This window comes from Alligator sinensis, unplaced genomic scaffold, assembly GCF_000455745.1.
Source record: "Alligator sinensis unplaced genomic scaffold, ASM45574v1 scaffold1129_1, whole genome shotgun sequence".
In the NCBI taxonomy this organism is placed as follows: domain Eukaryota; kingdom Metazoa; phylum Chordata; order Crocodylia; family Alligatoridae; genus Alligator; species Alligator sinensis.
The window spans coordinates 910,342-926,113 of record NW_005842580.1 but is presented as its reverse complement, the minus strand read 5'-3'; the positions used below and the strand labels follow the sequence as shown (position 1 = coordinate 926,113).

The window sequence follows — 15,772 nt, the reverse complement described above, 5'->3', positions numbered from 1 at the left end:
GACTTGCGCGTTGCTGACTGACTTGCCAGCTTTTCGGGTGGATGGTGAAGGTGACCAGCTCGTGGTCGCTGTCACCCCGCTTCCCATCGATCACTAGGTCGCCGACTAGGTCATCCCCAGTAGCCAGTACCAGGTCGAGCAGCGCTTTGCCTCTTGTTGGCCCATAGACTTCTTGAGTCAGGTAGAGGTCATCCACGCACGAGAGGAAGCTCTGCGACCGCTCAGATTTTGCTGAGCAATCCTCCCACGAGATGTCCGGGTAATTGAAGTCACCCATGACAACCATGGTCCTGGAGCAAGCTGCCTCAGCCAGTTCCTGGGCAAACTCCTGGTCAAGCTCAGGACTTTGAGTGGGAGGTCTGTAATAGACTCCCACCATTGTGTCCCCTTTCATTTGGAGGGAACCAGTTCCAAGCCTCTGGTGTTGATTGGGAACATCTCAAATGCCCTATCAGAACAGACCATTGGCCCGTCACTGCTGCCTGTCTGTAAGGCCTTTCACCTGTGGTTCTGCAACAGCTTTATAAGTAGGGTGACCATGGTAACTATAATAATTTGAGGGAAATCTGGGACTGGGAGGGATGAAGGTGGACACTATGGAGCAGGGCTGAGAAGGGCAGTGTGTGTACCCCTCTGTGTGCAGCTTTCAAGAGTGAGGCTGGGACAGATGGACCACCCCCGGCTCTATTGGGCAATGCACTCTGCTTACTGCCCATCAGAATGCAGACCAGGGAGCAGCTCAGTGATTGGGCTCTCTGGAGGAAGTTGAAGCAAAAGTCCCATATTGTCCAGCTTCCTAGTCAGGCATGTGCAGGTGGGTTCCCACCAATCCAAAACTTCTGCTTCAGTTTTCTCCAGTGGCTGGGACACTGAGACTGTCTCTGAAATCTGGGACTGTTCTGGCCAATCCAGAACATATGGTCATTTTATTTATAGGTGTTACATGGTAGAACCTGCTTGCCACCCTGCAAGAGGGGGTAGCTGGGGCAGATCGATTGCCTGGAATGTTTTCTTCCCGTCCCCTGTATAGGGCTCTCTCTTCTGACTGGGGCTGAGCTGTTGGCTCTAAGGCCTAATATGAGATTGCTGGGCCAGGTTCCCATTGGTTTCCCTTCACATTTTTATTTTCAATGCTCTTCCCCAGATTTTCATCGGTAATTGCTGTCTACATTGTGGGGGGATTCCTCTACCAGCGTCTGGTGGTGGGAGCAAAGGGCATGGAGCAGTTCCCTCACTTTGCCTTCTGGCAGGATCTAGGCAACCTGGTGGCGGTGAGTGAAAGTCATCATAGATGCTCAGTCCAGCCCGACTGTAAACTGGGAAGAAGGGGAAGCCCCTGGGGACTTGAGACTTACATTAGGTCTCGCAAGTTTGAGGCTCAAGATGACTCTTGTGGGATAAGATTCCTTCCAAGAAGGACGCTTGTGCGGTTGGGGGAGTGGTGATGAGTTTTGGGGAACATTCTCCTCAGTCCAGGTTTTCTCTTCAGTGTTGGTGTCTAGCAACTGACTTGCACACTAGAAGCTGTGCTAATGGTCCTTTGGCAGCATTTGGTAACCTACAGCCTGCAAAGTTTTATAGGATCCAGCCTGGGCAGCAGGGAGAGAAGCAGCAGTGGATGTTTCCTAGTGCTGGCCCACCTTGAAGCAGATCCAGGTCATTCCAGCCCGCAGCTGCAGAAATGGGTCATCTGAGGGCCTATGGCATTTCTCATAGGGAGAGAGATGAAGTGTAAAACCATGGCTGTTTCAATATAGAGAATTCTTCCTGGCTGCCTCAAAATTATCTGGCAGCTGCCTTAGGAAGCAGAAAATGACTGCTATAGCTATCTTAGTGCAGTGTTGTTGTGCCCCCAAGCCAGCTGGGCTGAAAGAGTCCCCTGTGCACCCATGTGTGCGTGTATCTACACGTGCATTAATGTACTCTTCCTAATGTGCATTAAATTTAGTATCTCCAATGAGGAACTAAATGAATGCATGCAAGTGCATGCTTTTCAGGTGATGCTTAATGTGCAGTAACTATTCTACTGTGTACTAGCATATTAGCGTGGGTTTTTTTAATGCAATGCTTTAATGTGCAGTAGAATTACACTACTGCACACTTAAAGCGCATGTGTAGATGGGCCCAGGGTTGAGAGTTCTGGAGCTTCCCAGTTGCTCAGGGGCTTCAAGGCTGGGCACAGCCCATAAGCAGAAGCAGGGAATGGGCTGGCTTGTTCAGTCCCACGAGATAGATGTGCTATCTGACCTCCATGCAATAACCTATCTTTACAGGACGGCTGCGATTTTGTCTGCCGGTCCAAGCCTCGAAATGCCCCAGCTGCATACCGTGGTGTGGGGGATGACCAACTGGGTGAGGAGTCTGAAGAGCGGGATGACCACTTGCTACCAATGTGACCAGACTTGAGGCATTGAATTCTCCCCCTTCCTTGCTGCGCTCGCTCTCCCAGGTGTTACTGGCCACTCCTTTTGTGCTCTTCTCTACCACAATCTGATTTTCTTTGAACTGTTTGCTTTTACCACAGCTGCTGTTTTGATTCCCTACTTTTTCACCCCAGCCCATCACAGAACCTTTCTGTCCATGCAGCCCTGGTCCCAGTGGGCAGACCTGGGGAGCGCACTGCTGCACAAGCTCACTAACAGGGCAGGAGCAGCTGGGAGGTTCTGTACACACCTGCCAAGGCAGGTCAGCATGAAGAGGGGGTCTCTAGTGTGTGAGGGGTTCTGAAACAACTGGGAATGGGGAAGGGAACATTTCTTCTGTACCTTCTCCATCAGGCTTACTGGATCTGTGACACTGGATTGTTCCCTATTTAAATGCACTTTCTGCTCTCTTTGCTTCTGCGCTGTCCCACAAACCATTCACTGCCCACCTTCCCCCTCTCCCCAGCACCATCCCAGCAGGGCTGTTCTGCCCAACTCCATGAGGCTGGAGCAGGCAGCAGCCTCCCTGCAGCCTGCATTTTCCTGGCAGCAGCCTGAATCGAACAGCGCACGCCAATTTCTTTCAGCTTCAGCAGAAGGACGTCACCAAAACTCATAGGTTTTGCTAAGGGGACTGCACCCAATAAGTCACGGGAGTCAGTATGGTTTTGTGACTTCCTATTTAAAAGGGGCAAGGGGAAGACTCTCAACCTCCTCCTCCATCACAAGGAAGCCAAATGTACTTCTGGGCATGAGCCTGGAAAATGACACTGACCTCAGGGGTAGTTGAGAGTCTAGATAATGACTTGGTTTCTAGGACAAGCTTTGCCTAAGCAGAAGCACTAAGTGGCCATGGCACTATGCAGTTCTTAAAGCTGTGATCTTGACTGGCCCTCATGGAGATCATGACAGCCTTCAGCAGGTATTTTTTTTTTTTTTTTAGCTGTGGGACTGCCTAGATCTTATTTTTTATAAAAGGAAACATTGACTAGAACAGCATGGCATGAAATGCTGAAAACAGGGCAGCTGACTTCTGCTGCATAAGAAGTGGTGAGCTGGAGGTCTGGCTTAGCATCCAAAGGGGTGGGAGACGTGTAGCTATGTAGGACCTGCTCTCTTCCAACACAAGCTATTGGTTGTATATGCATCCCTCCTCAGCTGTGCTGGAAAGCCTCACTACCTGCTACAAGTGGGGTCAGAGCTGCATGGCATTGGTGCTACCCCTATTAAGAAAGCAGCAGCTAGCTACAGGGGTATGATGTGATGGATAGAAGTCAGTGAAACTTGCAGGTACTTAGCACCTTGGTCTCTGGTGCAAGATGGTAGCCTCTACCCATAAGCAACCAGCCAGGTCTAGTCCACCACATGACTGCTGGGCAGAGCTACTCAGTATAGAACAGAAGTGATTGACCAAAAGGAAAGATATATTTTTTGTAGTGTGAACAAAGCAAGAGTACAGAAGTGGGGGTGTGAGATGAGGCTCAGACTCTGGTCTCTCTGAGGGAGGAAGAGAGTCATGGGCAGAAGATTAAATGCTTTGGTGCTGGGCTTGGAGTAGGCACAATTGTTTCTCTCTTGGGCTTCTGTTATCATCTTTAAATCTCATAACATGGGGAAAAATAGGAAGTCACTTAATCTGTTCTGTTACTGGTTTCCATGGTGGTATTCAAATACATTTTTTGTACAAAAACTTTAAATAAAATGATGGAAATAAACCCAAACACTCAAATTCTACACTTGTATTTCAGCAACAAGAAGGTTCTGGGGCTTGAGTCTGCAATTCCATTCACCCACAAAGGGGAAAACTAGACCTTGTTTTAGTCATGCTTAACTAAAAGCATGACTAAAATGCTTTAGCTTAGAACAGTAATACTGAAAAGACTGTTAGGAATTCACATTTAGTCTAGCCACCTGTTTAAGGCAGGATCATCCCTTGCTAATTAGAGCAGGGCCAGGCAATTATTTGGGCCTGAGGGCCACATAAGCTGCTGTGGTAGCTGTCACAGACCATGTCAGCACCTTTCCCTACACTGCAACTCACCAAAATTCTTGGTGTTCAGGAGCAGGAGAGGTGGGGGAGAATGGGATCACCAAACAGTGACAATGCAGGGCCAGGTCTGGGCTAGAGCCATGATCCACTGCCTGCACACTCCCAAGAAGCAGATTGAGACTACCCTCCCCCATGATCCCAGCCCAGACCCTGGACACAGCTCCTCACCAGCCCACACAGCTCCCTGGAGCTGTGTCCAGGACATGGATCTTGGGGTGGTGACAGTGGGGGCCTGGGGCAGAGCTGGAAGCTGCTACTGGGCCTTGCTAAGGGGCTGCAGTACCCATGAAGGGGCAAGGAAGGCTGTGAACCTGGCAGAGGAGGCTCACAGAATTTAGCCTCCCTTCCCTCCCCTGGCCTGGGGCATGTAGCCTGCAGGCAGGAGGGGGAGGGGAGCGGACCCAGCAGCATCTCCATACCTCACCACTTGCAGCAGGCAAGACAATGCTGGGACTGGGCGAGAAGTGGGTGGAGCTGGGGCACCCCATCCCATAGCTCACCCCAGGATGCTGGCAACCCCCCAACCTCACCAGCTTAGCATGGGGCAGAGCAGTGCAGGGGCAGACTACCTACAGCTCCCTGCCCAGTTGCATGCGGTCTTCATGAGGACTGAAGCCCTCAATGGGGCTCATGCTTTGCCCCATGCCAAGCTGGTGGGGCTGATGGCTGCCACGCAGGCATCCCAGGGTGAGCTGTAGGCTTGCATGAGATGGGGGGTACCCCAGCACCACCTGGCAAAGTCAAGGGACCTGCCACAGGCTGGACCAAAAAAAAAAAAAAAATAGTTCCACATGCTGAATCTAGCCTACAGACCACATTTTGCCTGCTCCTGTCCTAGACAATCATTTACCTAACTTGTTCCTAAAAATCTCTGGGGACAAAGCTCTCACAATTAATAGGCCCATACCCAAAACCACTTCGTAAACTTGCCACGAGTAAAATGGGGAGGAGGGCACTGTCAATGTCCTGCCACTGCAAGGCTAAGTAGTACCTAGGTAGTGACCATGTCAAGTTAAAAGAAATCAGATTCCTACAGACCACATCTATATTTCGCATCCACATTAGAAGCAAAGCTTTCTAGCACATTTAGACTGCCTAACTCTCCAACGATATAATTAGTTGCTGCAGGACTGATGGATCAAGCCAGTCATGCCTGCCCCCAACCCATGTGCACTTGGGACAGAAGACCTCCAATTTACGACACCTTGAGATTCTAGGATACCAGGCCAGGCTTCCTATCAAATTGTGAGCAGCTTGCTCTTCATGTTGGTTTTCAGACGGATCTAAGTCAACCTCTGCATGGACTGCTCTGAGCAGACTGGCAGAGTCAGGCCAATCTGACTCATGCTGCCACTGAAACGGATGATGGACACTTGAAAGTCCCACACTGCTAGCTTTTAGCAGGCATATCTCAGTCTTCCTGCTCCACAACGTTCTGGGAACATCCTTGCTTTGCTTTTATTAAAGCAAAGGGCCTCTGCCAGACCTGCTAGCAGAAACTGCAAACTGCTCTGCCAGCTCTAAAGAACAGTGACTGGATCTCATGCACTTGTCAGGCAAACCCCAGCACATCAAGTAAGCTCCTGAAGAGCAGCAACAGAGGCACAGTGCTCAGTCTTTGAAGCATTCTTTTTACTCAGGAAGAGAAATACTTGTTTTACAGCCAAAAATAAGAGGCCTGAGGCAGGTAGTACAACCCTGCCTGCTGAAAATTTATCCCAGTAGCTCTCCTGTGGAGAGCACAGAAGAGACACAAAATAATACAAACTGAAAAGAGAACACTTAAAAAAAATAAAATAAAATAAAGCCAGCTCATACTAATGTGGAGCCTCACCACTTTTGAAAACTCCTGCTTTGGATCCGTAAGCGGTGCCCCAGCCCCAGGGAGAGGTGCTGCAGGGTTCCCAAATGAACGCCTACTCAGAAGTGCTCAGATTAAACCCCTTCTACTGGCCGGTTTGGGGCAAGACGACACCGCAGTACGTACAGCCTTCACACTGTATCGCTGACAGAAACAGTAAAGCTAAGGCAGCTCCTAGTTATCTGGGCCTCCAAGGTTTGGTTCTTATACTGGAACAGGCACAAACCCTGCTTGGGACCACAGTCTAGATACTTTCAAGAGCAGAATGGGAGGTGGCTCTGCTGCTCTTACCCATCTGCCCACCTCTGTAACATCTGTGATTTGCCCCACCCCACAAACTTCACACCAGACAAAGACATCTGCTCCCAGTGTCAGCGCTGGGCAAGCTCCACTCTGCATCAAAGTTCTGGTGTGGCAAGAGGTTCAGATGAAACAACTGAGGATCTAGCAGCCCCGCAGTGGCAGGAAGGGGCTGGCATATCTCCATACCTCCCAAGAGCGTCTGATGAGGCAGAAAGAGGTCCTTATTCCCTTCCTAGGAGTTCCACCTTTTGTTCTTCACAGAGGGATTACTTAAGATTGAGTGAGATGCACTCATGGAAGGAACAAACAGTTTCAAGGCCTCAGGTGGAATTTTCTTCCCCCACATAGCACCATTGAGAGGCCAATACTTGGGCTTCCAAGTGGCAGTTTCACTCTTGAAAAATGTCCTCCCTCAACCTTTTGTTATGTAAGATCATGGACAATAGCCCTGTTCCCTCCCTCCACTGCCCAGCAGATAGCCCCCAAGGCTGGTGGGTGCCCTGGGGTCCAGACAGAAGGGAGACCTCAAGCACCAGGGCCATTAGGTCTCTTTGAGGACATTGATCTTGGCGCAAATCTTGAGGGCAGGGCCCAGCTTGATGTTCATGGCGCTCATCAGGTGCTCCTCCTTCAGCAGCAACAGAGCCTGGCCATCAATCTCCTGTGAGCGGAACTCCTCTGCAATCTCCTGGCAGCCTGCAATAGGGGTGAGAAGGAGGAGGCACAGTGAGACTGCCCACTGCCCCCACACTCCCTGTTTTGAGAGCTTGCCCTTGCTCTCATCTTGCCCTGCCAGCCTGACAAGTGAGAAAAAAACGTGGGTTAGGAAGCTCCCTAACCTACTGTCCCTAGGTTAGGGAGCTACAGGGGGTGGACCATACTGTCTCCTCCAGCTCAGGATTCTCCTTAGTCAGGACCCATAGGGATAGGAGTGAGAAGGAACAAAAATATGAGGCACCAGCCTCCAGACTTCAATCTCCCTGTCGGCACCTTTCACCCCATGATATCAAAAAGGCACCTGAGAGCCCTCCCTGTTCTATCAGGACATATATCCAAGGGAAGGGGAGACCAGAGAGGGGCTTAAGCTCACCCTGCAGGGATGCGATGAACTCATACACCTCTTCCACGCTCCAGCGGCTGGGGTTACTGGACAGGAACACTGGGTTGATGCCATGTAGGTCAGGGGTAGGTGGGGCCATGCTGGAGTTGGTAAGGTCCCGGTCTCCATGACTGGCCCTCACTGACAGGGGTCCAGGGGATGTTGGAGACAAAGCCTCATCATAGCTGGAGTTGTCAGAGCCTCGACTGGAGTCTTCCTGGCCCTGCAGGTCCCACATACCAGGCAGGTGCAGAGGAAAAAAAGGAAGACAGTCAAGGGTAACCTCGCAATATCAGGAGAAGCTTGGAGAGATCAGCTCCATGGTTTCTGAAGCAAATTCTCCACACACTATGCGAGTGGGAAATGGTCACACCAATACAGCCGCATCTGGGGTGGAATGAGACAGATATTTCTACAAGCAGAGCCACATTCACACTGCTGTAATGGGAGCACGGCAGAATAACATTTCCCCCAGGGTTTCTGATGGAAGGGGCAATTTACTGAGGCTGAATGGACTTTGGCTAGGACATCTGACTTAGCCATATAGCCATGGGAATTTTGTCCCCATCACCACAAATGGCCAGGATTTCTGTTTGTATCTCAGCCAAAGGAATATATCCAAAGCCCGAGAGGCAGGACATCCAACAGAAAGGATAAGAATAATGCCAATGGGGTTGAAGCTTGGCTGAGATACAAAAGTCAGAAGCCCCAGCACAGACCACCCCAGAAGGAAAGGTATCCTCACCCGGTGCCGCTTGCCCTGGATTTTGGCTCGAGCAATCTCTGAGCTGCTGCGCCGAGGCCCGCGCCGACGCACACGGGCATAGTTAGCTTCCTGGAATTCCTTCATCTTCTTCCTCTGCATCCGAAACTGATGGCTGCAACTCACATTGTACCTTAAATAAGGAAGAGAAGAGAAGTCAAAGGAAACAGTTCTACTCTTCCTAATCCAAATGAAGACACAGGCTGGTCCAGAAGGCAGGGATACAGAATATGGGGGGTGCCAACTCCCTGTTGTTATCAAGCACCACGGTCTGCTCCACCATAGCCAGCCCTTCTCCCAAAGGACATACTTGCTTTTGCACAACCAACATCTAGAGACCCTGAGCTGTGCACTAATCAGCTCCCTTCCCCCAAGGTGTAACAGGATCCACGAGAGCAACTTGCAACCAGAGGAGACAACATCTCCTGGCCTGATTTTCCCATGTGGTTTCTGCCTTATGCCCTTTGAGAGCTCAGAGCCCCACAGCCTGGAAAGACCATATAGCTAGCACAAGCGAGCAGAGTGTCAGTAACATGTCAGCTTGGACAGCTCTGGGTACAACTACCATAGACAAGGATCCTCCAAGATGTAGAAACATCCCAGGTGTAAGGTTGGGTGGCTGCACCCACCTCCTGCCAAACTAGTGAGCATCTTTTCATTGGATGGTCAAGGTACAGGTCCAATCCAGCAGGCTCTCCATGGCCAATGCAGTCCTGCCTAGAGGCCCAGAAGGACTGAGCTCTCTGCATCTCATTCAGGAAACAAAGGTGCCTACCCATAGGAAACAGACAGAGGAAGGACACAATGCCTGGCTGTTACCTTTTTGCACAGGTCATGGAGCAAAACCTCTTGGAGCCACGGAACTGGCTGGCTGGGGCATAATTCCCACAGTACTCACACTTCAGTAGGTTTGCTTTCTTGTCCAGCTCTAGGGAAACAGAGTGTGACACTGTTACAACCAAAGGAAGTATGTCAGCATTATGCACTGTTCCCACCTACCACCAGTGGTCAGAGAATTGCCCCACATAAACTCAGCCAGGGGTCTATGGAGAGCCACCCAGTTGTCAGTCTGTACAGCTGGCAGCAGAGCTGCGCTGCTACCCAGCATGTCCACAAGAGGTGGGTAGTGGCATCACCTTCAGGAGTGGTTAGCTGCAATGTAAGCAGGAGTAACTCTGACAAATAAGCAGCTGTGGACCAAGCAGCAGCAGCACCACCAGGATATGGTGGGGACAGCAGGTGTCAATGTGTTCCCTCCTGAAAGGCCACATACATCTTTTGACGGTGCTGTGACATGGCGAGTACAGGATGCCACTATAATAAGCCTGCCTGGCCCCCAAGCATGGGTCTACAATTCCTCAACAGTAGAGCAGGTGGAAAATGATGTCAGAATCTCAACAGTTGTGAAGGTTGACAAAGGCTGCAGCAGAATAAGAACTCCAATTGTCTTGGCTTCCTTGCCATTGGATCAAGGTCCCATTCTGTCAAGAACCGTGTGGAAGCTGCTGTGCAGCAACTTCTCCACAATAAAAGAAATCATATGCAGGCATCTTCCATGAGCAGGGCTGTGAGGTCTGAAAGATCCTAGTCATGAACTGGCATGAAGGCAGCAGTTACCAGGAGGTCATCTAGCTCTTGAATGAGGCAGGAGTGCAATTTGGCAATGGCAACTGCAACTGAACAGCCCTCATCAAGATCTGCTCAGCTCACCCCACATGGGGAGGGGGCTAGAAAAGGTGCCTTAAACATAATCTGCCTACCTTCTTCCTGACTGGATAACTGCATCCAATAGGATCACCTTCACTGTGGTCAAAATCATCTAATCAATTTTGGGACCTGGAGCCTCAGGACCCTCATGGACAATCCTAATAGTGAGCACCCAAAGTGCTGCACTGCAACTGTGGCTCAAGAACTCAGGCAAAAGAACACTGATGATGCTGTAGTAAGCAAGACCCAGCAAGTGGGAGATAGGTAGCTCAAAGAACAAGGACGTGGTTATATCCTCTTTTTGAAGGTAAGCAGGACTGAGAATGCTGACTTCACAGAGCTGGCTTGGTCATTAAGAATGAACTCATGAACCAACTCAATGAGTTCCCTGACCGCCTCATGACTGACTACCCGTCTTAAGTTGTGGGGAGGCAATACGCCACTGTCATCAGCATATATGTCCTGACTCTTGACGCTGCTAACAAAATCAAGGAGGAATTCTATGCCAACCATGACCAAGTCCTTTCTGACATTCTGGAGGGAGACAGACTTATTCTGCTTGGCAACTTCAATGCCAGAGTTGGAAGGGACTCTGGCATCTGGACCAGAACCATAGGTAAGGAATGACTGGGAAAGGTCAAGTCCAATGGCATCCTCCTCTTGACCAAATGTGCGGAACAGGGTCACCATCACCAACACCCTATTCTGCCAGAAAAACAGGCACAAAGATATCACGGCACCACCTGTGATCTAAACATTGGCACTTGATTGACGTCATTGTTTGTGCCCAGAACTGCAAAGATGCCCGCATCATCCGAGCTACGCTAGGAGCTGACAACAGCCACATTGATCACCAACTCATCCGCTTGATTATGCCACTCGAACTGGCTCCTGAACAACAGCTGTAACAGAAGCAATGCCACGGAAGATCAACACTGAAGGACTCACAGACCCAATCAAGCAAGAACTATTTCACCAGTGCCTCAACAAAAAACTGTCCAATCAACAACAATGGGTGAAAGTCAGCAATGCTGGGGAGTGTCTTCAAGTCCACCATCATCAGCGCCTATGAAGAGATACTTGGATTCTTTACCAGGAAACATCAAGACTGGTTTGATGAGACTGACTGGGAGATCCAAGAATTGATCAACTGGAAACACAAGGCTTTTGTACTTGGCAGAATGATGCCAACCCCAAGTAAAAGAAACTGAATCTTCAACAAGCCAAGGCAGAAGTACAAAAGAGGTGGTGGAAAGAAAAGGTGAAGGCCATTTAACATCTCGCTGACAACCACAATACGCATAGGTTTTTTTGGGTTTTTTTTTTCTCCCAGTGCCATCAAAGCCATCTACAGTCTGAACACTCAGGGACCAACTGTCTTGAGGACTAAGGATGGAGAAGACTTGATCAAGGAAAGGGGAGCCCATCAACACCCATTGGAAGGAACATTTTGAAGACCTTCTCACTCAAGACTCTGGTGTTGATAGGAGCACTCTGATCTTGGAATCCCTCCAACCCTTGATAAGGTGAGGGAAATCATCAAGCAGATGAAGAACAAGGCATCTGGAGTTGATGAAATCCCCACTGAAATATTCAAGTGGGTGGGGAGGAGCTCACATCATAGCTCCATGCCCTCATCTTATGGATCTGGAACAATGAGGAAATCCCAGATGACCTCAGAAATGCCAAGACCATGACAATCTTCAAGAAGGGAGACAGGTCTTACTGTAGAAGTTACAGAGGGATTGCCTTGCTGTCCACTACAGGAAAGATCATTGTGAGAACCCTCCTGAACCGTCTCCTTCCACTTGCTAAACAGCTCCTTCTGGAACTTCAGTGTGGATTTAGGGCATCAAGAAGCAAAACTAATATGATCTTCACAGCTCACCAGCAGCAAGAAAAATGCCAGGAACAACATAAATCCCTCTACATGCCTTCAACTGTCAACCAAGAAGCACTGTAAAGGATCCTTCTCAAGTATGGATGCCCACCAAAATTTGTCACCATTCTTGACTGCTCCATTACAGCATGTGAGCGGCAATTCTCAGTAACAGATCTATCATAGATCCCTTTGCAGTTAAGATGGGAGTTCAGCAAGGATCTGTCATCACTCAAACACTCTTCTCAATATTCCTTACTGTGACGTTACATCTGACCACCAACAAGCTTCCAGTCAGAGTGGAGCTCCACTACCAAATGGATGGTAAGCTGTTTAATTTCAGCTGACTGAGCCAAAACCAAGACCACCCCAACCTCAATCACTGAGCTCCAGTATGCTGATGTTGCTGTAGTTGGCTGATGCTGCTATAGTGGACTGATGCTGATGATGCCAGAGGCAGACCTTCAGGCAGTCATCAACGTCTTTACCAAGGCATGGAAGATAATGGGACTGCTGCTCAACTTTACAGAAGACTAAAGTCCTCCCCATCAGCAAGCTCATAATGAGCAATCCTCAGCTCCAGTAATTCAGATTTTATGGCGAGACTCTGGAGAATATTGAGTACTTCTCATACCTCAGAAGCCATCTCTCAGAGGAAGCTGACATTGATAAAGAAATCCAACATCACCTTAAAAGTGCAAGTGCATCCTTCAGATGCCTGAAGAAATGAGTGTTTGAAGATCGTGATATCAGATCCAAAACCAAGCTCATGGTTTATCAAGCAGTGTGATCCCCACCTTACTGTACAGAGCTGAGACATGGACAACATGCAAGAAACACCTCAAATTGCTAGAGAAGTACAAATGTTGCCTGTGGAAGATCCTTCAAATCCAATGGGAAGTTAGACGCACCAACATCAACATTCTGTCACAAGTAAACACCATGAGCATCAAGGCGAAGATCATCCAACATCAACTTTGTTCGGCCAGCCACGTCATCCAGACATCTGACTCCAGAAGCAAGTTTTGTCCTCCCAACTTAGTCAAGATGCATGCTTAAGAGGAGGGCAGAGAAAAGTACTTAAAAAATATCCTCAAGGCCAACTTGAAAAAAATGTAACATCAACATCAAATCGTGGGAGACTATCACCCAAGACCACCGCAAATGAAGGAAAAGTCTACTGCCGGTATCTCAGTACTTTGAAAGCTTACAATGACAACAGGAAACAAAAGTGGGAGTAGCAAAAACAGAATGTTGTGGATCTAACCAAGCTTCCAGAGCCACCTACCCCACACAGAAACATATACCCAAATTGCAAGAGTCTGTCATTCCTGAAACAGCCTCATCAGTCATCTTTGGACCCAGAGATAAAGCAAACACGGAAGACAACCATCCTTGACCGTGAGGGATTGCCAATAGCTGAAATCTGTACAGAAGCCTTCTGGAGAGGGGTTCAAAGACAGTGGCAAAGTAGTCCTCTAATTGCTTTTAGTGGGTCTCCAAGCATGTCAGGCACCCTATTCCTCACAAAAGCAGATCTCCTTCAGTTAACACTCTGCATACAACACAACCCCAAGACAGCCTTCCTATGGAGAAGACCAGACCCTTCATATCTTACTACTGCCAGGAGGGTTCCTAGTTAGTCTCCGATGGGTCTTCTTCTCCAGTTTCTCAGAAATGGAGATACTAGATGCAGGGCTTGATTTTGAACCTCCCTCTCCCACTCCCTCTGGAGAGAAGCCCATGTACACACGTGCACACATGGTGGAAATGCCATTTCTTTGACGTGTCAGGCTTCCCAGAGCTTCAACTCGCCTGCAGTTGCACCGTCTCCTCCTGAGGAGTTGCTGGACTGGTTCTCACTCTGCCCCAAGGGTGTTCCTCCTTGCAGTGGCTTCTCAGACTCTTTGAGGATCTGAGAGCATCCCACCTGCAAAGGAGAAGAAAGACAGGCCAGTCAGCAAGCACACCTCCTCACCTGCAGTCTCTTCACCCCAATCTCAGAACTCAATGGACCCCTCCTCACACACAGTGAGGGGATGGAACCACAAAGCAGTCATTCATTCCATACCAACCAACACCTCTTAGCCACTGCTTGCCCAGAACCCCAGAGTGCTCCCACACTACTGTTGATGAAACACAAATAAATCAATATGGATGCTGTACTCAGTCACCTTTAATGAGCCATTGGCATGAATCTGTCACATCAGCAAGCGTGTCAGGAAGACATACTGCTGCTTATAAAATGTTCTGCTTTAAGAACAGCTGCAAGTACCCCTCCCCCCTCATATTATGAGTCAGGTTAGTATCACAGGAATGTAGGGTGGGAAGGGACCTCATGAAGTCACCTAGTCCAGCCCTCTACTAAAGGCAAGATCATCCCTGACAAATATCTAACCTGCTCTAGAAAATTTTGGGATGGAGAGTCTACAGCTTTTCTAAGTAGCCTGTCCTAATACCTGACCACCCTCATAGTCAGAAAGCTCCCATAATCTCCAATCTAAGTTTTCCCTGCTGTAGTTTGAGGCCATTGTTCCTAGTCCTGGCCCCTACAGGCAGAAAAAAGCCCATCTCCATCATATCTATACTTGCCCTTCAGGTATTTGAAGACTTACCAAATCCCCACTGTCTTCTCTTCTCCCAACTATACAGTCATAGTTCTTTCAGCCTTTCCTTCTAAGTCCTGCTTAGCAGATCGCTAATGGTTTTTGTCACTCTCAGCTGGAATCTTTCCAATCTGTCTACATCTTTCTTGAAGTGTGGGGCCAAAAACCGGGCCCAATACCCCAGTGCTGAAAAGAGTGGATGGATCACTTCTCTTGGTTTACAAGAGACTCTCGTTAATGCAGCCCAGCACGCTTTTTTGGCAACAAGAGCACACTGTTGGCTCATACTCAGCTTGTAACCCGCAGGTCATTCTCCCCATGTTTGCACCTTCCATTCCCCTTTCCATCTAGTCTGTTAACTCCTGATCACTTTCCTTGGTGAAGGAAATTATAGACCAACCCTTTCCTTTACTCTGCAATGGTACCTGGAAAATTTTCCTGTGATGGTGTGAAAAGACTTGCCGCACAGAAACTAGCTTCCACCCAAGGCAGCTTTGATTCCACCCCACCTGGAACCCAGCTCTTACCGGGAATGGCTCCGCCCCTTCCTGAATAACAAAGCCTTCAATGATGTGTGTTAGAATTTGGGGCTTCACAATGGCCTGTGGGGGTTTGGAGTCTCCAGTCTGTCGTGTCACCATTGCCAAGTTGGGGGCAGGAGTAGAGGCGGTGGTGGTAATGGACCCTGCTTCACTGGAGGGGGTGCTTGGGGTTACACTGGAGGCAGGCTCAGATTTCTCTAGAAAAACACATAAATAAAAGTCACTGTAAGAAACCAGGCCACTGGACCATCCAACTCAGCAAGCCCATCTTCTCTGTTCTAATCTCACTTCAGATAGCTTGTCCATTCAGTCTGGCATCCTGTTTGCTCCTATTCCCCTGCACAATACCAGATCAGACTCCTATTTCATCCAAAGCAATCAAAGCCCTTTGTAGCCCACTCACCTCCAAGGCCACTCTTCTCCTCAATGTTTTTTGGGCTGTCTGCTACAGGAGAGGACTTGGCAGGCAAGAGTGCAGTGGCACTGGGTGACTCCTCCTTCTCTTCCTCTGAATCTGCCTTGCGCTTCACTGCCAAGGT

General features: G+C 49.1%; 2 protein-coding genes across 3 annotated transcripts in view; one reads left to right on the top strand and one right to left on the bottom strand.

Annotated features, from left to right (window-relative positions):
* Positions 1-4,144, top strand: part of M6PR (mannose-6-phosphate receptor, cation dependent) — a 7,674-nt gene extending 3,530 nt beyond the window's left edge. Inside the window, exons 5-7 of one of the 2 annotated variants that reach the window (XR_003096041.1) lie at positions 1,145-1,271; positions 2,274-2,449; positions 2,890-4,144. Coding sequence is in view for 1 of the 2 variants with exons in the window: in XM_025214392.1 (XP_025070177.1) it covers positions 1,145-1,271; positions 2,274-2,396 (250 nt within the window). In the remaining variant the exon portion in view is untranslated. Of the gene's footprint in view, positions 1-1,144; positions 1,272-2,273 lie in introns of both variants that reach the window. The other variant, XM_025214392.1, reaches the window with a different exon arrangement.
* A 301-nt stretch (positions 4,145-4,445) lies between these two features.
* The window catches only part of PHC1 (polyhomeotic homolog 1), a 24,784-nt gene continuing 13,457 nt past the window's right edge, over positions 4,446-15,772 (bottom strand). Inside the window, exons 9-15 of the mRNA XM_006032627.2 lie at positions 15,637-15,772; positions 15,219-15,430; positions 13,901-14,015; positions 9,319-9,427; positions 8,482-8,632; positions 7,728-7,959; positions 4,446-7,333 (exon numbers count right to left, since the gene is read on the bottom strand). The exon at positions 15,637-15,772 is cut by the window's right edge and continues 13 nt beyond it. Of these exons, the coding sequence (XP_006032689.1) occupies positions 7,179-7,333; positions 7,728-7,959; positions 8,482-8,632; positions 9,319-9,427; positions 13,901-14,015; positions 15,219-15,430; positions 15,637-15,772 (1,110 nt within the window). The 3' untranslated portion in view covers positions 4,446-7,178. The remainder of the gene's footprint in view (positions 7,334-7,727; positions 7,960-8,481; positions 8,633-9,318; positions 9,428-13,900; positions 14,016-15,218; positions 15,431-15,636) is intronic.